Source organism: Prosopis cineraria, unplaced genomic scaffold (genome assembly GCF_029017545.1).
Source record: "Prosopis cineraria cultivar Desert tree isolate PC_DT_omini unplaced genomic scaffold, ASM2901754v1 PC546, whole genome shotgun sequence".
NCBI classification, from domain to species: Eukaryota; Viridiplantae; Streptophyta; class Magnoliopsida; order Fabales; family Fabaceae; genus Prosopis; species Prosopis cineraria.
This window is the reverse complement of record NW_026555871.1, coordinates 22,003-47,551: the sequence shown is the minus strand read 5'-3', so window position 1 is coordinate 47,551 and position 25,549 is coordinate 22,003. Positions and strand designations below refer to the sequence as shown.

The window sequence follows — 25,549 nt, the reverse complement described above, 5'->3', positions numbered from 1 at the left end:
ATTGTTTTATTGTAATCTTCAGTACTATCCCTCCTAGTTCTATAGATTTCTTATATCCTCTGTGCAGCTGTCTGGAACCCATGGGATAAGAAATCAAGATCAATGGCAGACTTTGGAGATGGGGAGTATAAGCAGATGCTTAGTGTTGATGGGGCGGTGATCGAGAAGCCTCTCACCTTGAAGCCGAGTGAGGAATGGACTGGGCGGCTGCAGCTGTCCATTGTGCCATCGAGTTTCTGCAGTGAGCGCCTGGGTCTTGATAGAAGTGGTCTTTGACTATGAGGAATTGTACAAAATATGTTTAGTGTTGGTCTCAAATTCAGTTTGATCGGTTCATGAAGTCAGAAATAGAACTGCTTTTTAGCCATTTAGGATTCCCAGGATATCAGTTACGTATGGGCTTTTTTTTTTTTTTAATGAAATTTCTCTTACGTATGAATATTTGTGTTCTGTTACTGTAGGTATACCTATACTGGCATCCATGTCTTCCCATTGCTATAGCGATATATTTTCAGTTTCGTATGGTCGAAGCACGCAGAAAGAAAGAGAGCGAAGTGTATAGTGAAACTGATTAGCTTCGGCAACCTATACCGCATCGAGCGAGGAATACCATACTAGAATAGCTCTGCTGAGTACACATGCCGCCTATGCAATTAATAAAAAAAATGTTTAATTATGATACATAAAAAATGACCATTGCAGTGATTTTTAAATTATATATGATACAGAAAATATGTGGCCAGAGTCCAGACAAACGCATCGTGTATGATATGTGTATGGCTCTCATTCTGCTACACCCCCATATTTGCTTCTGATTAAGTGACTTTCCTTCTAGTTTCTCAATGTCATTCTTCTTCTTCTTCTTCTTCTTGATAAGTAAAAGTTTAAGTGAGTTAAATTTTCAAAATTTACCACGCAAGAGCATTTTTTTTAAGTTCAAAAAACACTTATAAAGATATTTATAGAAGGGAGATTAACAAATTTTTTAGCAGGATTTGATTATATGATTCTATAATTTTCGAACGCTGTTTGTGTACTTAATAGTCTAAGTCTTCCTTATTAAACCTTCAACATTGATCCCTATCTTGCCTAATACTGTGCTTTGTTTTTCTTTGGCGCACTAGGTATTTGCTTTGAGCTTTTTATATTTTATCTTCTTTTTTTAATAAACAGCAACTAGAAACATCCAGCGGGATATAATATCCATGTAAGACATCATCCTTTAAAAGCTTCACAAGTCCATCAGGTGGAAAGCCAAAAGCGTGGTAACCTTGCTAAATGTTAAGAGCCATTTGTGCTAGGTAGTTAGCTACCTTGTTAGCTATTTGTGGGATGTGCTTAACTTGAATTTCCCACTCCTTCTTAAGCCAATCACAAATCTTGGTGATAAGGACCTTATCTAGATGATGTGAGATATCCCCACCCAAAGCAAGCCCACGTGCATTAGTTGAGTCAGATTCCATGCAGAGTTTCCTCTTCCTACCGTCTTACACCGTCTTTAGCCTGAATAAGAAATCCCAAAGCTCGATCGTGAGACAGCCCCCGTCATGAAGGTTGCAAAGGAAGCCGGAAAGAAATTTTCCTTCGTGGTCTCTAAGAATACCACTGCATCCTTTCTTCTGATAAGCAATTGAGAATGTTCCATCTACATTCATGGTGACCCACCCTATATCTGGTGGCTTCCAACTATTTAGAGGTAATCTGGCGTCTTACCTCTCTAGTTGACATTTGACCCCTTATGTTTATTTGAGATCATGTTATCTAAGATGGCTAAAGCTTGAGTGTTATTATACTCATTAAACATAACTTTCCCTGAAAAAATGTGTTCGTTAAGCCTTTGCCAAATTAGCCAATAAACAAGAGCAAAATAAAAACTTTAGTCCTTATAAGCTATATGACCTGAGTTCCTGATATTCCATTTCAGCCAATTATTTAGTTTTATCGAAAAAAATTTCACCATGCTTCAGCCCATCCAGGATGCTTTGCTAGAGGTGATGAGCCTCATGACAATCTTGAAGGACATGTAGTTCTGTTTCCAACTAAGAATCACACTAAAGGCATCTCCCATCGATCTCTATTCTATATTTTTGCCTAGACCCGTGATGAAGGAGTCCATAAGCCGCCATCCAAAGGAGGGTTTTGGTATGTTATGAGAAGTTTCCACAACTTTTCCCATACAAAGTCACTTAAAGTGTGAGACTCTATTAGGACTCCATAAGCATATTTGATCGAGAAGGTCCCACCTTTGTCTCATTTTCAACCAACAATATTACTATTATTATTAATAATCAAACCAGACTTCACTATGTCCCAGGTAGCCTTGATTCCTGATCAAATATTAGAGCTAGAGCGTTTCATATTGATTTGAGGAATAAGTCATTTTTGTAGTTATACTTTGCTCGAATTACTTTTGCCTAAAGTGCATCTTGACTATTTACTAAGCCCCAACCCACTTTCATCATAAAAGCTTTATATTTTACAAGCGTCATCCCAATTAACTATGTGAATCTTTCGTTCCTCGCTCGAATAACCCTACTAGAAGTCATGGTTGCTTTTTTCAAGGGTATTACAAGTAGCTGTGGGAAGATATGAAGTATGAATAGTATATCCAGAATAGTAGATGCAACAGCAAAAATCAGAGTTGCACGCCCTACAAGAGATAATGAAGTAGCCTTTAGCTTGATGATCTCATTTTCACCTTATCAATGGTCTCAACAAAAATTTCATGATCAACTCTTTTGTAGTGTAAAGGAACCCCCAGGTACTTGTCCAAGTCAGTTGATCTCATAAAACCCAATTTAGTAGTGATCTCTTCCTTGCTATGGCATGTAACATTCTCAGAGAAGAAGACCCTCGTTTTGGCTGACTCTCACCCCCGAACATAGGCAAAAAATCTTCAAGATCACGTTAATAATCTCAACTTGTATCATCAAAGCTTTAGCAAAGAGAATGATATCCGGCAAAGAACAAGTGGGATATAAAGGGCCCATTCTTGACAAGCTGGATTGGATGCCACTCTTCTTCCTCCACTTTTTGCATGATTAAATGAGCAAGCTTTTCCATATAAATCATGAAAGATATGAAGATAATAGATCACCTTGTCTAACTCCCCAAGAAAAAGCAAAAGATTTAGCTTGTTGCCATCCCATAATAATTGTAAGCTAGGAGTAGTCACACAACTAGATATGACCTCATCCATGTAAGATGACAAATTTAATTATTTAAGATAGCTAGTGAGGAAACCCTAGTTGACTTGGTTGTACGCTTTCTCTAGATCAATTTTATTTCCATGTAACCTTACTTCTAGTTTATGGTTCGTATGGAATGTATCACTTCTAAGGCCATAATGATATTATTTGAGTGTGATGAACCGAAACAAAACTACATTGGTATGGAGCTATAGCCTGTGGGTGAAACACTTTCATTCTATTAGTAATAATTTTTGTGATGATTTTATAACTTACATTACACAAATTAATAGGCCTTAGGTCTTTAAAGGTCTTTAGAGACAAGTATAGTAGGAGTATGAATGGTGGTTAGGGTAGAGAAAGTAATAGTGCATACGGTGAGATGAGAGGGGTTTTGCTAGGTGGTTCTAGTAGAGGACCTTAGGTGATAAAAGGAACAAAGGGTGGAGTCTTCATTTTTTAGTAAACAAGGGTTGAATGGATCCTCAAGTCTAGTGTTTAAGGCTACTAAGGGTCCTACACTGGTGGTGAAAGAGCAGGTGCAACTTCTAAGGAGAAGATTATCTTATTGAGATTCTCTTATAAGTCTAAACTCGGCAAGGTTTCTTATTGAATATTTTGAATCCGATGAGATTTTAAGGGGATGGAAAGGGTATTTTGTAAAGGCCAATGAAGAACAAGATAAAATAGAGGTGGAGGAATCAAACGATGAGGCATAGGAAACTAAATTAAGGAAATTAAGGATTTTGACGCTAAAGTTAACTGAGAAAGAATATGAAGCATGGTGTGCCCCATGGAAAAGTTCCCTTGTTAAGCTACTGGGGAAGGAGATTTCTTAAACCTTAATGCAAATAAGATTGGATAGGATGTGGTGGTCCGTAAACCCGTTAAAGGTGATGCCTTTGAGTAATGAGCATTTCATAGTATCTTTTTCAACTAAGGAAGACTTAGACTATGCATATTTAGATGACCTTTGGATGATAGATGATCACAATCTATTAGTTTAGAAATGGAGATGTAATTTTAATCCCTAGAAAGCAAACACTTAGAAAAGAATTGTGGCATGGATTAGGATTTTAGATTAATTGGTAGAATTATGCAATGTGGAGTCACTTCAAAGGATTGAGAATGTGGGCGGACATTAAAATTGAGCTCTTAATCTTGCTTTGACCTTTTCTGTTGACTCATCCTTTGCTTTTTGTCCCTCTTCTTTTTTTTTTCTTTTTCTTTTTGAATAAAAGGCCATGGATACACCGTGCTAATTAACAATATGAGTCATGTTAGCATATAAAAGATTACAACAACCAGGTAGTAGACTATCGAAAATACGAACATAAAAATTATCAGGATAAGCTTGATGAGATAATCAGTCTGCACATTTGTTAGCCTCCCTGAAAATGTGATCGAATGTGATTGTCCATTATCACATGGTGAGATCTCTAATTTTATTGATAGTCTCAAAAAGTGGGTGGGTAGTAGAGAATTCATTGTGAATTAGCGAGAGAGCTTCTGTAAGGTCATTGTAGACATTGACTTTATCAAACTTACTAGCCCAACAAATATGAAGACCTTCCAAAATGCCTATAAGCTCCGCAGCTGTACTAGGATAATAACCAAGGTATTTGAAATAACCTTTGATCCAATTGCCTTGATTGTTCCGGATAAGACCACCACATTTAGCTGCACCGTGAATGTTGACTTAGCCATTAGTATCCAATCTAACCCATCCTTCATCAAGGGTAGTTCATCTAGCTGTAGCTCTATTACCTTTCTGAGTTAAGAAGTTAATTTTTATTTGGAGGTGTTGATCTCTAAAAATATCCTGAATGTTGATGAAGGTAATATCTTTGTCTTCAATATCTTGTTCAAAATATATATTTTTGCACCTATCTTTCTATATGTTCCCGTCCCCCTTCTTTCTTTGTCATCACAGTCCCTCCCTCCTAAAGTCGCTTCCTCTTCCTTGAATCCCTGATTATGCAAAGGGACATTAGTGGTAAATGACTAAATGCCTCTTTGTTTTTCTTTTTTGTTTTTGTTTTTGTTTTTGTTTTTTTGCTTTTGTTGTTGAGGAAAAGAGTAACTGCCTTTATGTTTCCACTGTGATTTTCAAACAGAAAAGCTGGTCCTTAAATGCTTCTCCTCATCTCCTGTAACGTGGTCTGAAGGAAAAAACGTGACTACCATTCAACATGTCGTGTTTGTTTACCCCGAATCAGGTTTACCGTGTTGTGGATTGTTAACAGCGTTTTGGGGCTTCAAAACGCAAATCCAAACATAAGGTTTAAACCCCGACATGGCGCTTTCAGCTTAGAAGGGCTTGGGTGGCGGCAGAGTTGTCTGAAGCACGCAGTATCATAGAAGAGCTCGCAGATTCAAAGTAGCCCTGCGAAAGCAAATTCGAGTCTGCCATGGACGACGTGTGCGAAGGTAGAGACTTCTCCTTCCCCAGACAAGAGGAGAGGATACTCGAGCTGTGGTCTGAAATCAAGGCATTCGAGACCCAGTTAGCTCGCTCCGCTAACAATCCTGAATACATCTTCTACGATGGCCCACCCTTCGCGACGGGCCTCCCTCACTACGGCCACATACTTGCTGGCACCATCAAGGACATTGTCACCCGCTACCAGACCATGACGGGTCATCATGTCACCCGACGCTTTGGCTGGGACTGTCACGGTTTACCTGTGGAGAATGAGATTGACCAGAAGCTAGGGATTAAGAAGAGAGAAGATGTGTTGAAAATGGGTATTGATAAGTACAATGAGGAGTGCAGGAGTATTGTAACCCGTTACGTTGAGGAGTGGGAGAAGGTTATTACGCGCACGGGACGATGGATTGATTTCAGAAACGATTACAAGACAATGGATCTCAAATTCATGGAATCCGTTTGGTGGGTCTTTGCCCAGCTCTACGAGAAGGGCCTTGTCTATAAAAGCTTCAAGGTAAGGTTTTGTTTTGTGTGGCACTGTTATAAGTGGGGTAATGATGATTTTGGTGGGATTCTTTTACTTTATATAAGTTCTTAATTGGCTCTTTTAGTAAATTTTGAGTGTTTTGCGCACTGGCAATCCGTGGGCTATTGGCTGGCCCTAATATACATATGAAGTTAAAGAGCTGGCAACCCTGTGGTTTTGAGGGGAAGGGATTGGGGCAGGAATAATATTGATAAGGTCCAGAGGTATATCTCTTGAGAGTGGTTAAGCAACAAGTGCTATAGGCGCTTGATTGAAGATACCGAGGAAGTTCATTACAATTACAAATTGATGGAAAAAGATTTCAATTAGCGACAAATTTGTATGTCCTGCGCACTTGATATGGACCATGATTTTCGGTTTTTTAATGTATTAGCGATAGCGATTAACAATTATAAGATTTCTCATTAATGTGTTACTCTACAGCTTTAGTTGCTGCATTGCAAGTCTAATTTAACTAAATTGCAGTTCCGTGTCAAGAATAGGATTCTATGCTGATATACTTTTGGGATTGAACACAATGTATAACATGAAGAAAACAATAAAATGCTAAAAAAGTCTTTAAAATTGAGTTCTACGCACGAGACACCAGTCCTGGGACACTGTAGCAACCATATACAGATGATAAAACCTATTCTTGAATATTCCCTCGACCTCATCTACTAAAGTGGGAAGCCCTCTACAAAATTGATGAGTCAGCCCTAATTTTACCTATCTAATATCTTATAAAATTAATCCTATCTGTTATTTATAAAATTAATATTTGCCATGTGACAATGTATTTCAAAGCTGTTGGTATGGTGCTACTTTTGTACCTTCTGTATATCATTTTTCCAAATGCAACCGAGTGGTAGTGTGTTTTGTGTTACTCCAGTACAATGAATGCAACGTGCATTTGGATTTTGTTGGAGGTAATAATCAAGAGTAGCATTGGTTAATGGGTTAGTATAATTAGGATTGTCCTAGAGTACATTACATTTACCTCTCACCAAACCTGGATCCACATTCTTTCCAGCTTCAATTTAGATAGAAACCTTTTTCTCTATTAAGATCATGGTTCTTGGAGGTTATCTTGTCTGAAGTTTCTAGAAACTCCCAATAACCTAGTTCTATGTTGTTCCTATCAGCAAATGCTTACAAAAACTTAAAATAAGGGAGGTGATTGTAATTTCTCTTTTTTCTAATATCTCATGCTAATGATGAATTATATTTCTTTCATTTTGTATTTTGCTTGTTGCCTTCTTGGTTACAAACTGGCCTCTTTAAAATATTTTAATATTGTTTTTCTTTTGCATTTTTTTTTGTTTTCATTCACCAGCTAAGTCTAAGTGCTGTATCTGTGTTATTCTTGCAGGTCATGCCCTATAGCACTGGTTGCAAAACTCCATTATCTAATTTTGAGGCTGGTCAGAATTACAAGGTTTGCAATTCCATACTTTTGCATACGTTTACTATTGATATTATTATTATTTTTTGTTCAAAATATTTTTATTTCAATGAAGATATTGCTATTACATTATCATTGACGGGGGCTAAAATTTCTATCTTTACCCTGTTTTTATAATACGACCTGTTTTGGGCAGTTATTTCTTTTCACTAGAGATGTAAAATTTATTATTTCCCTTCAACTAATGGCTTGAGTTTTTCTGGGTCAGTAGTGCTTTGTGTATGATACATCTTCATCATTGAGTGTTTTCAAAATAGTTTTTCCTTCTTATTCTTTTTTTTTTTTTTGGCTGTCAAGTTATGGTGGGCATATGCATTGTCTAGGCTTCAGACTTAATGTACTTTATAATGTGGGGTCATGTTGAAGATTGAAAGATGCCACTGTCTATTGGGTCAACAGCTTCATCTTTTGACAATTTGACAATTCTTTTTTCGTGATTTAGCCCAGTTGTTTGTTTAATCAGATGACATATATTTCTTTTAATTCTTGTTATACCTATAATTCTTTATTGGTGCAGGATGTGCCTGATCCTGAAGTATTGGTGGCATTTCCCATGATTGATGATCCGCATAATGCATCATTTGTAGCTTGGACAACAACTCCATGGACTCTTCCAAGTAATCTTGCCCTTTGCGTCAATGCTAACTTTTCCTATGTGAAGGTCAGATGACTTTGTTTTAGAGATAGATTATTTTGTTACTTGTAATCTGTCAAAGGTTGCTCATTTACTTCCCCAAGCTAGTTATATAAAAACATGACTTTCTACTGAAGATAGTAGATGAAAACTAAATGATTTAAGTCACAAGCCCAAGTTTAGATTCTAAGTCCTTCTGCAATTGATTATCAAAATTAGTATTTTGTCTCAGATATAGTAACTATTGCAACTATAATCACAGTGGCTGTGTTCCAGTCGTGGGAAAGCCAGCACCTTAGGTACTTGCCTCAACTAGTACTGCCCAGCCAAAGCTTTCATGATGATGTTTCATCATGTCTTGAAGGGTTAAGAACTTTAATGTAAATGGATATGAAGAAATGTGCCCAAGGAGTAGGCAAATAATTACATCAGCCGAAGCTTTTTGTTTATTTGTAATTTGATTTTTTTGGGGCCCTTAACACAATAATATATATCGTGGTGTTTTGAGATTATACTTGTCTAGAGAGAGAGAAGAGTGAGGAGGTCCAACCAAATAATCTGATTACAAGTCAGTGCATGTACGTTATTTTTTTGTTGGGGGTAATGCTCATTTGGATAGAACACTTGCAATGTTATATGAGATGTGGTAAGCTTTTGATGAAACTGGGGTTCCCCCTGTTTTTGCTCTGGAGTGAGAGGTGAGAAAACCCATAGCGGGGAAGGCTGGAAGAGAAGTTATTTGTGTTATGTACTGAAATATTGAGAATGATTAAAAAAGATCAAAACATGGACTTTGTTCTTTATAGTATAATTAAGATGAGATGTAAGTTGTGTTGCTGCTTATTTTCCTTGAGTTATTTTGTCATTGACTACTTATTGTCTATGTTACGTGTATGCTAGATACAAGACTTCTATATTGCTTTCACAATCATTTACCTTTCTTGTTCTTCTCTTTGACATGCTTTGTTAATTGACAACCAATTTGTGGATCAAAATAATTTAGGTTCGTAATAAATTTTCTGGTAAAGTTTATATTGTTGCGGAATCACGTCTAATTTCACTCCCAATGGAGAAACCCAAAGAAATTGTCTCTTATGGATCAATTGATGGCCCCAAAAAAGCAATAGCAAGGACTAAAGGATCATCAAGCGGAAAGACAGAAAATGTTTTGGATTTTTTTGAAGTGCTGGAGAAATTCTCAGGGGCTTCACTAGTAGGAAAGAAGTGAGTAGTCTTCCTTTAATATGTCTCTCTTTTTTAATTAACCTCCTGACAGTTTAGTTGCGTCCAGGCATTTGTCAGAGTCAATTTTTTAATGCATTTATATAGTTTTTTCTTCTTATTCATGATTACAAACTATTCTGTTGCCTAATCCATCCATATCTCTTTATACTGTTTAGATTGGTCTTCAAATTAATTGCTTTTTATATTTTCTCCTTGGATACTTATGAAATGACTTCATTGCAAATGGGGTCTTGTTGACTATTTAAATTCTAAAGTACATATTCTGCAGGTATGAACCATTGTTCAATTACTTTATGGAGTTAGCTGGTCCTGCTTTTAGAATTGTTGCGGACAGTTACGTTACTGATGACAGTGGTACTGGCATTGTCCATTGTGCTCCTGCTTTTGGTGAGGATGATTTCCGTGTTTGCATTGATAATAAAATTCTTAGCAAGGTTGGTTTTCTGATGCACTTCAAATCTATGAAAGCCTGAATCTATCTTTCATTTTCTGTACTAAGTGACCTTCCGTTAACTTTAAAAAACCATTTGATCCACAATATTTTTGCATTTAATCCACTATTGAAGCCTTAGTTTCCAAACTGTTAAATCATAATTCCTTTGTCATTTGTCACCATGCTTTTGATAACCTGAACCTACCATCCATCATGCTTATGGGCTATCTTGAATTATTCTCTGCCCTGTCCCTAGTGATGATTGTTTCGTGTTGATACATTTTCCAATCTCTATTTATCTGTCATGTCCTTTCTTCAAGTAGCTGAAGTATTTTCTCTGCTGTCACCTTTTTTCTTTCCCTTAGTAAACTTTCTTATGTTCTTGGTACCATTACACTCACGTCTGTCTGTAGGAGTCTCTAACTGTTGCTGTTGATGACGATGGCTGCTTTACTGCCAAAATCACTGACTTTAGTGGCCGCTATATTAAAGATGCAGATAAGGATATTGTTGAAGCTGTGAAGGTATGTATATATCAAAACTTGTTATGTTTAATGTGTCTAAACTTGTTATTGCTTATAGCTCAACTTTTGAATTTTGAATTTTGAATTTTGTATGTTGCTTTCCAATTTTGATATTGGTAAAGGTTATTGCATTACATATTGAATGTCGCTGGAACTAATTTTATAGAGTATTTGAACTCATTTTAACATATCCGTTCTTTCTCGGCTTTAAAATTTAGTTTGGGGGGAATGTGAAAGGAAGAAGAAATAAAGGAAATAATTGGCGTATTGGCTTGGAGTGCATGCTGGAAGATAAAATGAAAGGAACTAAAAGAAGCTAGGAGCTAAACTATTGATCACCAAGCTCTCTTATTCCTGCCTTTTGAATCCCCAAATTACCCTTTTCCTTTGTAATGAAGTTGAAAAAAAACAGTTTTATGACAATTGCATGCCACCGAATTGCTTATCTTCAAATGACATCCAGTGATCACAAGTAGAACACTCTTCTACTTAAATCACATATGCTACAGTTTATTATACTGGAATTCTAATTACTATATCTTCCATTTTGAAAAATGTAACTTAAATTGTCCAAGTTTGAAAGGCCATGCTCATATTATCCTATCAAAATCCCCAAATCTAACACACACAGGAAACCTCATTTTAAGTTGAATACTTGGATTGCAACAACCAATTCTTCAGGCATATCATTAACCGAGAGACCCTATTTGATAACTTCTTTGAGTGTTCTTCTCGATTGCCCTTTATATCTTTTCACAAGACTAAAGACTATCTACTCAATTCTTATCACTGGTGCTTCTAGTAGCCTTCTTTGCACTTGTCCAAATCTAACCAACATAAATTGCCTCAAATTTTCAGGACAAACTAATGGAGACTTGGTAGTATGGGATACCAAGTCCCGCATTGAATGGTATGGGATGATCAATGAGATATTTAAATGGGTTGGTTTCTCCACATCAATAGTTAATTGTTGGGGTAGGGTTCCCATCCCAAAAGAATAGTTTACAAACCCATCTTCACTTATGAGGCTTCCCAACATGGGACCCATAACACAAACCAGATGATGTACAAAAGTGCCTTAAAGGTGTATATTATTTGTGCTTGTTGACTATAGGGCACTGCAAAACAAATTATGGATTTGGAGCTGTTTGGTGACATGTCCAAAGAAAGTTCTTTTGTGTCTATTGAATTTCCATCAAATCATCAGTATGATTTTTTGAAGTATCATTGTTAAAATGGAAGACTTGTGTAGTGGTGCAGCTGCTACAAATGTTTTAGATGAAGTTCAATTAGATTTACTAGTGAAAAAGGAAGGAGTATGGTGAATATGTCAACTTTGGAGTAATGGAATCGTAAGAGGAAGCCCTATTTTCTATTGATTGGGTTGGATGCATCACATACTCTGGATGAAGTTCAATTACATTGACTAGTGAAAAAATAGTAGAGCATGATGAATATGTACACTTTGTGGGAATAAATTCTAAGAAAAGCCCCATTTTCCAGGGGAAAGGAGGTCTCATGACATTTAGACAAAGAAAATGTATTAGGAAAAAGACGGATGAAGAATGGGATAATAATCAGAGTGGTATGGTCGACAATATTATGAGCAATTATTTATAAACCAGGAATTAGTCAATCAATCAAGGCTTAAGAATTCTCTATTTCTGTTTCCTTTATTTTTATAAGAATATATTTTCACTTAATACAGAAAATGGAGGAATAAAAAAATATTGATAATCAGAATGTAGATGCTAACAATCTAAATGATATCTGGATATCTAAGACTAAATCTTAAAAAATATAAAATAAATGGTAAAATAAAAATCTTATCTTTGACAAATTATTTGCTCTTTCCACCACAATGTAGTTTTGGAGATTGTCTTTTATGCAGTTTTTAATTTTCCTAATCTCTCCTTTTTGTCTGAGGAGTGCAAAGGAGTTGTCAAAGCCTGTTCAGCATCTCAGCTCGTGATTTATCAAGAGGCCAAGTGAAGCTTAAATACTGAATTATTCCCCTTATGTAGATTAAAAGGAAAATCTGATTCGTAAACATTCCGTAAGAAGTAAATTTCTCTTAATCTAATTCAAAATTAAAGCAGCTCAATCAGAACAAAATTGCATTTTTTTATGGCCAATTGTAGGGATTTTATGGGCAGAAATATGTGATTCTGAAGTGTTAGCTTTAGCTCTGTAATGAACTATGATGTGAAGACATGCATATTTTGCTGTAACTCTCTTCTTTGATTCTTTGGTTTCTTTAAGCTCTTCCCATCTTGTGTGCTTGAAAGACACACTATGGAGGACTTCTTGTGAATTATTATTATATTTCCCTCTCCTGCTTTTTTAGTGAAATAATCATCAATTATAGAGCTTGACACTGATGGTTTTGAGCCTTGAGAGTCTGTTGCTTTTCTTACTGCTTTGTTTATTTGGATGCTTATTTTTATTCTTTTATTCTTTTTTTTTTTTTAAAGGCAAAGGGTAGGCTAATCAAGTTTGGAACCTTTACACATTCTTATCCATTCTGCTGGAGATCTGGGACACCTTTAATTTACAGAGCTGTTCCTAGCTGGTGAGAATTTTTTGTTTCATCAAGATTTTCCCTTTGCCTCACTTATTTGTGGTTTCTACATCATATCAATAGTGTCTATCCTTTTGAGTTTCGTAGTGTAAAATGTGAAAATACTTGAATATAACTGAATGAATGTCATCAAGTAATACACAGAAAGTTCCAATACACAATAGAGTCCTCTTCTTTTGAGGTAACAAAATGTAGGAATCTGGACGAGCAAATTAAGAACACAGTAAAGGTGAAAATTAATGGATAAAATGGGCAGAAAATGAAGGCTAATTAAATAGAATAACTCACTAGTCTGTGAAAGGAAAAAAGTTGTTGGAGAGACATTGAATCTCAATCTCCTTGACTTGTGTGATGAAATTGACTCAAAAACATGTTACAAGAAAGAGAGAATTTGACGCGAACATAAGGGATCTGCATGCATTTATCAACAACCCCAGAAGAAAAAAGCTGGAGGGATGTTAATTATCCCCCAACTTGTATTTAAATTCTTCAATATTTATTTTGAATTATGCATTGGTTAGCATGTTAGTGACTTGAGATTTTGGGGGCTGAAGAGGCCACTTTGGGGTCATACATTGTAATATCATAATATAAGAAGATCTTAAATGGACAGGAAGCACTGAACAGAGGCTGAACATCATGGATTAGGGCATGGACAACAGCCCCAACTCACCAAACTGCTCAAGGAAAACCCGCGAAGAGTGTGGGGCTGGAATGAGTTGATTTGAGATTTCTGCGCAAGACTTGACAAAACATACAAGAGTAAATGCTACTGGAGTAAACAAATATATCTTCCGCCTAACACTTTGCAAATTTATTCATCAATACCAACTAATAATTTAATGGCAGTCAACATCTACAAGTGGCTTTACTTTCAAATTCCTTAGCCAAAGCTTTTTGAGGTTGATGAGTTTTTAGAGTAGATCCTACTGATATGTTGCCATTGTACAATGAGAATAGCATTTTCTGTTTTAGGGAACTTTTTTGTGAAAATTGCGTGATATGCTTGTTATTGAGTGTACCCTCACAGTTTGACTTATTTTGCGAACATTTGAAAGCACACTTGAAGTGTTGTTTGAAACCACAGAACAATTTATGAGGCTTGCATGCTCTTCCATTATTTCTACGTTTGTAGCCAATATCTTCATCATGTAGACCTCTGTTAAGTCCCCATTAAGGAAGACAAATTTTGATGTCTAGTTGATGTAGGGGGAGCTAGTTGAGATTGGCTATGAAGGATTGGAGTACTTTGATGCATTTGAGTTTTGCAACTAGAGCAAATGTTTCTTGCCAATGTTTCCCTTGTATCCTCTGACAAGAACTTGCAGTTATCTAAATCTAAACTGCCAAATTCCTATGCACAAGTCAGTGATTGGGCATTGACTTATAACTGATTGCTTCAAACTGGTAAGGCGCCTAAGGTATTTCTGTCATAATGGAAAAGGTGCAAAAGGCATGTGACTCATTGTTCCCCACAAGGCAGCACCTCTCATATAAGAAGCTCTAGGCCTGGATACTGCAGTGCCTCACTGACGGATAGATGCATAGGCCAGCAGAGCTTGAAGAATAACCTTCTTGTGATCGTTCCCAAATTGCCACCATCCTTTTCCAAAAGGATCGGCAAGGCACAGCATTGACCTGGCATCCTACCCTAGAAAGATAAGTCACCATCAAGTAGTTGCACCTATCTTTCAGTCACTGCCCATAAGTACTTTACTTAAACATTTTCTGATGAAGTCTGTCTCTGAAGGAGCTCTTTTCAATTCATAAAAGGCAGATAGCAACCAAAATAAATCCTTTCATATGAAGGAAGATTAAGAAGCAGTTATATTTGTTTAAATTCAAGTGTTTAGCCTTTTTTTTCTATTGGTCATGTTCTCTTTTATGAGGTTGACTAATCCTTATCTGCTGTGGTTCTCCTTTCTATTAAATATTTCTTTTCTAACATAGACTTAGCACATCTTGTTTATTTTTTGATGATAAATTGGTTTGTCCACTTCAGTGTCAATACTTTATTTGTGTTCATGTTAGGTTTGTTCAAGTGGAGAAGTTGAAAGAGCAATTGTTGGAAAATAACAAGCAGACTTATTGGGTTCCAGATTTCGTGAAGGTACATTCTTGCTTAACAAATGTTTTTTGTTGTTGCTGCTGGTTTATCATTGAGATGGCCTTTGTCTTTTATTTATTGTTATAACAAATTATGTAATGATTAAGAGCTGACTAGGTTAAATTGAAAATTTTAAACTGTTATATATGGAGGGAGAGGAAAAAATATTCTGTTCAGATGTTCATAATAGTCAGGAAGCTTTTCAGAAGATCATTGGTTCAAACTTTTTCAAGGGCATGTCACTTTTAAATATGCAAAGGAGTTTGGAAGCTTTGCAGAAGATCATTAGTTCAAACTTCTACTCCATCACATATTAGAAACTTTGCAGAAGAATTTCTTGTTATTTTTGTTATTGGGCCCTTTGCCTTGGAGGATTCCTATCCTTATTTGTATTTCCTCTTTCTTGATATAATTCTTTTATCATAAAAAATATTGTATAATACACTATCATTCAATTGGTCTATGAAACTTCCTAATTTATTTTATACCTTGAAACTTAAAGTAGATCAATGTCTTCTGTTATAACTGATTGAATTGAATTATATTGTCACACCCTGAATTTCTAAAGTGTGACCGGTTAAAATACAAGAAAACTCATATTCCATAAGCTCAAACCTATATAATGTCTAACGTTTCAGTTGCCCAATCTTATCATATAATTGTCATTTGTATTAAACAAATACTAATAATAACAAAATATTCAAGCTTGCTGTAAAAATTTTGGCAGAGTCTCCCCTGTAAGTTGGATTACCTGAAATCTCTACAACTTGCCAAAAGAATGTCCAAGCAGCATTCAGAGTTCTACTCTGATACAGTATATATTTACATATAATCCAACACACTTTAAACAAGGATTTTGCCTATAGGATCTGTGAGGTGACTCTAGAGCAAAAACAAAATACTTAAATATTTACATTAATCCACAATGTGAATGGAGCAACAAAATATTTCTTGTCTTAAGGAGTCCCACGAGGTCTATTGAAGAGTAGGTCCACTTTTACTGTCTGAATGCCAAAATTTTTCTTGTAAATAACGTCTCCAAATAATAATAATAATAAAAAAAAATAAATAAGATAATCATAAAAATACAATTCTTAAGAATGAAAATATAACTTGGAAAACTTTGGAAAACTTGTTTATGTTAGGACTTAGACATAACGGATAACAAGCGTGGACATATAGTCTATGAGGGTAAGTAACATCTGGTGTGACTAGAGGCCATGAAAAACAGGCGCAAGCATAAAGTTCACGAATAACAGGCGTGGATTATATCCATGAAATTTCATCCTCCCATCCACATGTGTTGGCCGATACACGGGGTTGGCACCTCCAATGTACCCTGCTAGTTAGGTGTACCATAGGTGTGCCATGGCGTGCCAAGGGCTAATGAAATTATCGTTAGTAACCAATGTTCTGCATTCAATCTCAAAAAACATTTTTGGCATGCATGGAGTTAAAAATCCTTATAATTCAAATTACCTTTTAATTTGTAAAGTATAAATGATCTTTTCATTAGTAATTTACCCAGCCCATGCATGTATAATACTTTTGGGAAAAATAAAATACTCTGAGAATGCTTGCATAAATAAACTTAAAAATGAACATGACATTTGTATATTTTAAATCAATTTAATCATAAAGGTATAATAGGGAAATTTATTTAGAATAAACCAAAAATAAAGCAACAACAACAACAACAACAACAAGCCTTTATCCCACTAGGTGGGGTCGGCTACATGGATTGCAAGACGCCATTGTGCTCTATCATTTATCAAGCTTTTAGGAATATTATTAATTAAGAGATCACGTTCAACAACTTTCAAGAGTGTTCTCTTAGGCCTTCCTCTACCTCTCTTAATCGGACTCAAAGTTATATGTTTACTCTTCTCTCTGGTGCCTCCCGTGGTCTTCTTTGTACATGCCCAAACCATCTCAACCGATTTTCTACCATTTTTTCCTCAATAGGTGCCACCCTCACTTTTTCGCGTATGTGCTCATTTCGAATTTTATCTTTACGTGTATATCCGCACATCTATCGTAATATTTCATCTCTGCTACTCCAACTTTATGCTCTTGCTGTCCCGTTAGAGCCCAGCATTCAGTACTATATAATATTGCCGGTCTGATAGCAGTGCGATAAAACTTTCCTTTAAGTTTATTAGGCACCTTACGGTCACAAATAACTCCTTTAGCTTTTCTCCAATTAAACCACCCAGCTTGAATTCTATGTGAAATATCTCCACTGATTTCGCCATCATTTTGAATAATGGCTCCCAAATATCTAAACTTTTCCACTTGAGGTATAATTTGATCTCCCAATTTCACTTCCAAATTATTTTTGAATAGTCCTTTACCAAATTTACAATATAAATATTCCGTCTTACTTCTACTCAGACGAAAACCTTTCGACTCCAATGTCCTCCTCCATAACTCAAGTTTGCAATTAACCTCTTCTCTTGTCTCTGCTATAAGAACTATATCATCCGCGAAGAGCATACATTTCGGGATTTCCTCTTGAATATGTTCCGTCAAAACATTTAAAATCAAGTTGAACAAATAAGACTCAGAGATGATCCCTGATGTAGTCCAATCTTTATAGGAAAATCCTTTGTTTGACCACTAGGCGTTCTTATAGTAGTTTTTACCCCCTCATACATATCTTGTATGGCTTTAATATAAGCAATTCGTACTCCCTTTTTTTCCAACGCTTTCCAAAGCACTTCTCTTGGTATACGGTCATAAGCTTTTTCCAAATCAATAAAAACCATGTGTAGATCTTTATCTTTACAACGATACTTTTCCATTAATCCCCTTAGTAGATAAATCCTTCTGTAGTTGATCTACCTGGCATAAAACCAAATTGATTCTCAGAAATACTTGTCTCCAATCTCAACCTGTGCTCAATTACTTTCTCCCACAATTTTATTGTGTGGCTCATGAGTTTAATCCCTCTATAGTTAGTACAATTCTGAATATCTCCTTTATTTTTATAAATAGGAATTAATGTACTTCTCCTCCACTCATCAGGCATTTTCTTGGACCGTAAAATCACATTAAATAACCTAGTTAACCATCTCACCCCTTCTTCACCTAAACATTTCCACGCTTCGATAGATATACAATCAGGTCCGTTGGCTCTACCATTTGCCATTTTCTTAAGAGCTTCCTTTACCTCCTTATCACGTATTATTCGATAGAATGACAAATTTTGTTCTCCTTCACCAGTTACTAAATCCTCCAAGTTACTAGATGAATCCTCTCCATCATTGAAAAGTTTAGAAAAATAAGTCTCCCATCTATTTTTAATTTCATCATCTGTAACTAAAATTCTTCCCTCTTCATCCTTAATACACCTTACCTGTTCTAGATCTCTTGATTTTCTTTCCCTACTCTTGGCAATCTTATAAATATTTTGCTCTCCTTCCTTCGTCTCAAGGTTCTTATAAAATTCTTCAAAAGCTTTAGAACGAGCTTCACCCACAGCTCTCTTAGTTTCCTTCTTAGCCATACGGTACCTCTCCCAATTTTCCTCATTGTTACACAAATGTATGGCTTTAAAACAATTCTTCTTATACTTGATTTTGTCCTGTACACTATTATTCCACCACCAAGACTCTTTATCTCTCGGACCAGAACCTTTCGATTCTCCCAAAACTACTTTTGCAACCTCCCGTATTTTTTTAGCCATATCCTCCCATATGATGTTAGCACTTCCCTGAGAATCCCAAATTCCTTTATCCAAAAGATTTCGCTTGAAAATATCTTGCTTCTCACCTTTTAATTGCCACCACCTAATCCTTGGTGTTACTACTTGTCGACGTTTTTGGATTTTACTCATAATACACACATCAAGGACTAGGACTCTATGTTGTGTCGTTACAGCATCTCCGGGGATCACCTTACAATTTTTACAAAGTTTTCTATCTGTGTTCCTAACCAAAAGAAAATCAATCTGTGACCTTGAGACTCCACTTTTGTAAGTGATGAGATGCTCATCTCTCTTCTTGAAACAAGTGTTGGCAATCTTAAAATCATACGCCAATGAGAAATCAAGAAGAGTTTGTCCTTCATTGTTTAGCTCTCCAAAACCAAAACCACCATGCACCCTCGCATACTGACCAGCTTCCCTCCCGACATGCCCATTAAAGTCTCCTCCAATAAAAATCTTTTCACTCTGTGGTATGTGTCGAATCAACCCCTCCAGATCCTCCCAAAATAATTCCTTAAGACTGGCTTCTGTCCCGACTTGCGGCGCATAAGCGCTAACAATATTAACAGTCTCACGTCCAATTATCATTTTTAAAGAAATAATTCTGTCTCCAATTCTGCTAACTTCTACAATGTTCTTCTTCCACTCCTTATCTATAATGATGCCTACTCCATTGCGTGCACTTACTTTTCCTGTATACCAAAGTTTGAAACCTTGAATATCCTTAGCTTCTTCTCCACGCCATTTTGTTTCTTGCAAGCAAAGGATATTGATTTTCCTTTGAATCATAACCCCTACAACCTCTACAGATTTACAATTTAATGTCCCAACATTCCAAGTACCAAATCTAATTTTGCTCTTATGGACTAACTTCTTTAGCCGCGTGCGTCCAGAATGACGCGGTAGCCCTTGCTCATTTAACACTACATCCGGGCGCCGATGCAGCGGCTCTAACTCACTTATCACTATACTCGAGCCATGCAGCGCGTTACTTACGGGCAACGACCTAACATTAACATTATAACGTCTATTGTCCATGTTCATGATAGATTCAACAAATTTTTACATTGGCTGTTGATGGCCTAACACAACCCTCCTCCTTTACTCGGGCTTGGGACGGCTATAAACATAGGCGGAGTTAAACCAAAAATAAAGCAAGAGAAAGATTATTACTTCTAATTGTTGGGAACGTTATTTACTTACCTAATGTATCACCTAGTTCCAAAATTCCCTTTCCACAGCTTCAATCAAGTTTTTTCCTTCTTCTAACAACCCTATCAAATATAATAGAATTTTAACATATTTCCTACAAATTAAACAAACTTTATTGCTATTGTAATATAACCATAATCAATTTAAACAATTCAAAGTGCATTCTTTATTATCTTTTAAGTCTCCGAGTTTGTCATATCATCTTAACCCAACTAATTGTATTATTAAAATATAATTCTCTTTTAGACCTTTCTACAAACACCTACTATGCATTTACCTATCGAATTACTCAATTAAGCTTTGAAATCTCCAAAATATCCTGCCCATATATTTTCAAACCCAAGTTTCACCAAGAAAATAACTCTAATTCTAATAATCATAATTTTAAATTTTTTTACAGTGATTATAAATACCCAAATGAAACTAGCTAACAAAATACACCCTTAAAGTTCAAATTACAGCTTGATTAAATCTTAGCAACAATCAAATTCATGCTCCAAATGGGATTAGAGAGCAAGATATTAGAGAGGAAAATTCAATTTTTTGCTACAATTCTAAATACATACACACAGATGAGCATCACAAAAGAAGGAAAAGAGCTTTCAAACACACTTACACTAAATCAAGCTAGAAGAAGGGAAAGTGGAAGACTGAGCTTAGGTAATAGGACAAAGATGGTTCGAACGAGGAAGGAAAGAGCCTTCAGCGGTGCTGCTGCAACAGACGGCGGGGAAAGAAGAAGACTGACAGCTAAAAATGTGGAAGAGGGAGAAGACTAGCGGACTTTCATGGTGGCAACAGTGGACACACCTCCGTTCACTGGCTGCAGATGGATTGATGAGGAGCAATGGAGGAGGAAGACCGAAGGGGACGACTGACGTGTGTTTCCTCTTGAGCTCTCTCTAACGAATCAAGAATGAAGTAAAAGGAATGCAGAGGAAAAATCTATTGATGTGCTGTTTTTTTTTTTTAAGAGGCAATAAGCTAAATTCACATAGTTAAAAGAAACTAAAAAATTTCCACCACCTATGGCTAGAAAATTCGAACTTTGAGCAAGGTTAATGGAAATGATAATTTCCGCTAGACCTCAAATCCACCTTGTTACACCTTCCAAAAATTAATAAATTAAATTCATTTACTCTAATTTTAATTAATTAATTTTTTTAAGATGTTACATATATAGTGGAATCCATTGTTTTTTGTGAATGTTTCTAATATTCCTCCTTGATACAGGAGAAGCGATTCCACAATTGGCTCGAAAATGCAAGAGATTGGGCAATTAGTCGTAGTAGATTTTGGGGGACTCCTCTTCCAATATGGATTAGTGAGGATGAAGAGGAAAAGATTGTGATGGATTCTGTTGCAAAACTTGAAAAGCTTTCTGGTGTAAAGGTTAGAATTTTCTCTTCACTTTTTTTTGAAATAGTAACATTCTTGTTACTGCTAGTAGGTTTTATTGTTCAATGTGTTGGCTTTATTCTTGTTAAAGAATTTTCTCTTCACATAAGTTACATATTTTCTTGGTTTGATGGACAATGATGATTTGTTATTGATATTGTTTTCTAAACTTTTAATGTTAAATGTATCACTTTAATGCTTATTACAGGTCTTTGATCTTCATCGTCACAACATTGATCATATCACAATTCCATCTAAACGTGGTCCAGAATATGGTGTTCTTCGACGGGTTGATGATGTAAGAATGATAATTTATAATTTTCTGGGTGTGTGATGCCATGCTATTTTGTTGTGATTTTGTAGTTTTCTTTTTCAGTTTCCAAATTATAATATATTTTGTGATGCTAATAAAATTGTCTTTTCACAACATGCAACCAAATTCTAATAAAACTACACAAATTTAGCATTATAAATTGAATGCCAGGGATCTAGACGCCCAATATCTTACCAATTTGGTGCTCTGTTCTTTGTTTTAGATCAATTTTTTGTTTTTCAGGTTTTTGACTGTTGGTTTGAGAGTGGATCCATGCCATATGCATATATCCATTATCCTTTTGAGAATGTAGAGCTGTTTGAGAAGAACTTTCCCGGACATTTTGTGGCTGAAGGACTAGATCAAACTCGTGGATGGTCAGTTTCATCATTTCTCTGTATTATTGTTGGAAGAATGGCATTTGACAACAAAAGTGAAAATCACTCCCATTTTAGGACTTAAATGTTGTGAAAAATATTTGAAATTAGCTGAGTAAAAATAATATCTCAACCCATTATTTTATTGATCAGGTCGTGAGGTACATATAGGGCAGATAAGGATTACAATCATGAATGAAATCAGATCTGATTTGATATCTGATTCAAATTCAAATCAGATTCAAATCCCCTGAATCTGGAAATAAAACAATATAATAACAAGATAATTAAATGGGTATTAAATAGATAATGCTTAATGAGTAAGCTTATCTATTGGGCATGGGCCTGAAGCCTTCTAACTTGCCCTCAAGCTGGAGACTAGATATTCTTCATTCCCGGCTTGCCTGTTAATTCCTCAAACTTGGGCTATGCAACAGATTTAATGAGTATATTTACTACTTGCTGTCTTGTAAGTATATACTTCACTTCCACAATCTTGCCTTCTATCTTTTCATTGATGAAGTTTCGATCAATCTCCACATGCTTGGTTCTATCATGATGGACATGATTCTTGACAATTTTGATTGTTGCCATATTATTACACAAAACCTTCATTGGTCCATCGTAGCACATCTTTAGCTCCTTAAAGAGCCTCTAACCAGAAACCTGCACACAAACCAAGAACTAAAGCTCTAAGTTCTGCTTCTGCACTACTTCAGAAGACTATTGGACCTTCTGTCAGTGATAGAACCAGCCCAGTCAACATCTGTATAAATTTCAATCCCTCTATGGACTCATTTTTTGAAGTAGAGTTCTTTCCCTGGTGTAAACTTCAGGTATCTTAAAATTCTGAACACAGCTATCATATGTTCTTTGTTAGGTTGATTTGAGAATTGACTTACCACACTCACTGCATAGGCTATGTGAAGTCTTGTGTGGGAGAAATGTAGAAGTTTGCCAATCAAACATTGATATCTTCCTTGATCAATGAAAGGACTGTTTGGATTTAAACCAAGTTTTCGGTTTAATTCCATAGTAGCTGGACAAGGCCTACATCCAAGCATACGTGTTCCTTTCAAAAAATCTGGAGTATATTTCCTCTGTGAAACTACAATTCCATCTTTTGACTTGGCCACTTCCATCCCTAAGAAATATCTCAATGTCCCTAGGTCCTTTAGTTCAAATTCTGTAGCCAACATCTTCTTGAGACTTTCTATCTCATTTGTGTCATCACCTGTGAGGATAATATTATCCACATAAACGATTAGAACAGCTATCTTTGCATCTCTATGCTTAACGAATAGTGTATGATTTGATTGGCATTAAGTGTTTCCATTTTTTTTTAACTACTCTAGTGAAGTGTTCAATCCATTTCCATCTCTATGCTTATCAGCTTGCCCACTTTACCTTCATTTCCATTAGGGGCTGTTTGGTTGGGGAAAGGGAGGGGAAATTTTACTACTCTAGTGAATGTTCAATCCATTTCCATCTCTATGCTTATCAGCTTGCACACTTTACCTCCATTTCCATTAGGGGCTGTTTGGTTTGGGGGAGGGGAGGGGAGGGGAACCCTCCAAAACCTCTCCCCCCCCCCAAATTAGGGGGATCCATCCCTCCCCTCTCCTCCCTTCCCCTCCCCCCAAACCAAACGCAACCTTAGTGTTGAAACTAGGAGGAATCTTCATGTAAACTTCCTCTTTTAAGTTGCCATTTAAAAAGGCATTCTTTACATTTAGTTGATGTAGAGACTAGTCAAGGTTTGCAGCTAGAGAGAGAAGTTCCTTGATGGTGTTGAACTTTGCTACTAGAGCAAAAGTTTCCTCATGACCAATTTCATAGGTTTGTGCAAGCCCCCTTGCTACTAGTCAAGCCTTGTGCTTGTTTAGACTCCCATTTGGATTGTATTTGTCTGTAAGAACCCATCTACAGCCAATTGTGGTTTTACCTTTGGGCAGCTTTGTGGGTTCCCAAGTATTATTTTCCTTTAATGCTCCATTTCCTCATAAATAGCATTTCTCCAAGCTGGAATCTGTAACGCCTCATACACATCTTTTGGTATAGTTAGTTGACACACTATCTGTAAATGCCTTCATAGTAGGAGACAACCTTTCTTGAGAAACAAAATTGCTAATTGGATGCTTAGTACAAGATCTTACCCCTTTTGCAGCGCAATGGGCCAACTGAGATCGTTATACTGTGGATTTGAGGATGGAAGAGATGATTAATGTGATTTGCTATGACCTGGTGCACTAGATTGCTGTACTGGAGCATGCATTTGCTGCTGTTAAGCATTGTTGCCATTCTGGACAGATCCATTGTTAGCTTCATTTATCCTCAAATCATGAGTTTACTGTTCTTGGGGCTGGTCTGAGATAACCTCAGGTTCAGTCATGGGCTGAAAATATGAGGGGTGAGCAAAGTTTGGTATTGCTGCTGGAGGGCTACTTTGAGAAGCGAAAAATGGCCAATTCTAACTACTACTCTCCCCCTGAATGGACATTTTGGAATAATATGGTTTGAGTTTCAACTAAAGTTACATCATTAGAAACAAATTACCTTCGAGTAGGTGGGTGGTAGTATTTGTAACCCTTTTGAGTGTGAGAATACCCAACAAGCATGCATTTAGTGGCTCTAGCTTCCAATTTGGATCCCTGGAAAGCATGAACAAAGGCAGTGCAACCAAAAATTTTAAGAGGAAAGGAATGCAGTAATCTGGATAAAGGATAATGTTCAAGAAGAACCTGGCAATGGGTGTGAAAATTAAGAGGTTAGGAAGGTGATCAATTGATAAGGTAAGCAGAGGTGAAAACAACATCCCCCCAAAAATGGTTAGTTGCATTAGAAGCAAGAAGAGAGTGAGTCATATCAAGTATTTGTCCATTTTTTCTCTTAGAAATTCCATTTTGTTGAGGTGTGTTGGCACAAGAGCTTTGGTGATATATGCTGTGTAAATTTAGATAGTCTTGGAGTGTAGAATTGAAACATTTTTGGCCGTTATCAGTTCAAAGAACTTTGATTCTAGTTTGAAATTGATTTTTCTTCATGGCATGAAATTTTTTGAAAACATGTGGAACTTCGGATTTTTCTTTCAATAGATAAACCCAAGTTAAACGTGTCTGATCATCAATAAACGTGACAAACCAATGTGTCCCATTTGTGCTGGGTATTCTTATGGGTCTCCAAACATCACTGTGAATGAGGTTGAAATGTTGTGTAGGCTTGTAGGAGTGAGAAGGATAATTGTCATGCGTGTGTTTGGCCAAAGAACAGACTTCACAATGAAAGAAAGATCTTTTTTTGAAAATTGAGGATACAATTTTTGGAAGTATTCAACACTGGGATGCCTAGAACATTCATGTAATAACTTTATTTCAAGCAAATTAGACTTTGAAACTAACGCAGTATG

General features: G+C 36.2%; 1 protein-coding gene across 1 annotated transcript in view; it reads left to right on the top strand.

Annotated features, from left to right (window-relative positions):
* The first annotated feature begins 1,490 nt into the window (after positions 1 to 1,490).
* Positions 1,491 to 25,549, top strand: part of LOC129297519 (isoleucine--tRNA ligase, cytoplasmic-like) — a 45,196-nt gene continuing 21,137 nt past the window's right edge. The window contains exons 1-12 of the mRNA XM_054935851.1: positions 1,491 to 1,696; positions 5,306 to 6,133; positions 7,518 to 7,583; positions 8,128 to 8,271; positions 9,248 to 9,468; positions 9,758 to 9,923; positions 10,336 to 10,446; positions 12,921 to 13,018; positions 15,059 to 15,137; positions 21,289 to 21,447; positions 21,662 to 21,751; positions 22,010 to 22,143. Coding sequence (XP_054791826.1) covers positions 5,600 to 6,133; positions 7,518 to 7,583; positions 8,128 to 8,271; positions 9,248 to 9,468; positions 9,758 to 9,923; positions 10,336 to 10,446; positions 12,921 to 13,018; positions 15,059 to 15,137; positions 21,289 to 21,447; positions 21,662 to 21,751; positions 22,010 to 22,143 — 1,802 coding nt within the window. The 5' untranslated portion in view covers positions 1,491 to 1,696; positions 5,306 to 5,599. The remainder of the gene's footprint in view (positions 1,697 to 5,305; positions 6,134 to 7,517; positions 7,584 to 8,127; positions 8,272 to 9,247; positions 9,469 to 9,757; positions 9,924 to 10,335; positions 10,447 to 12,920; positions 13,019 to 15,058; positions 15,138 to 21,288; positions 21,448 to 21,661; positions 21,752 to 22,009; positions 22,144 to 25,549) is intronic.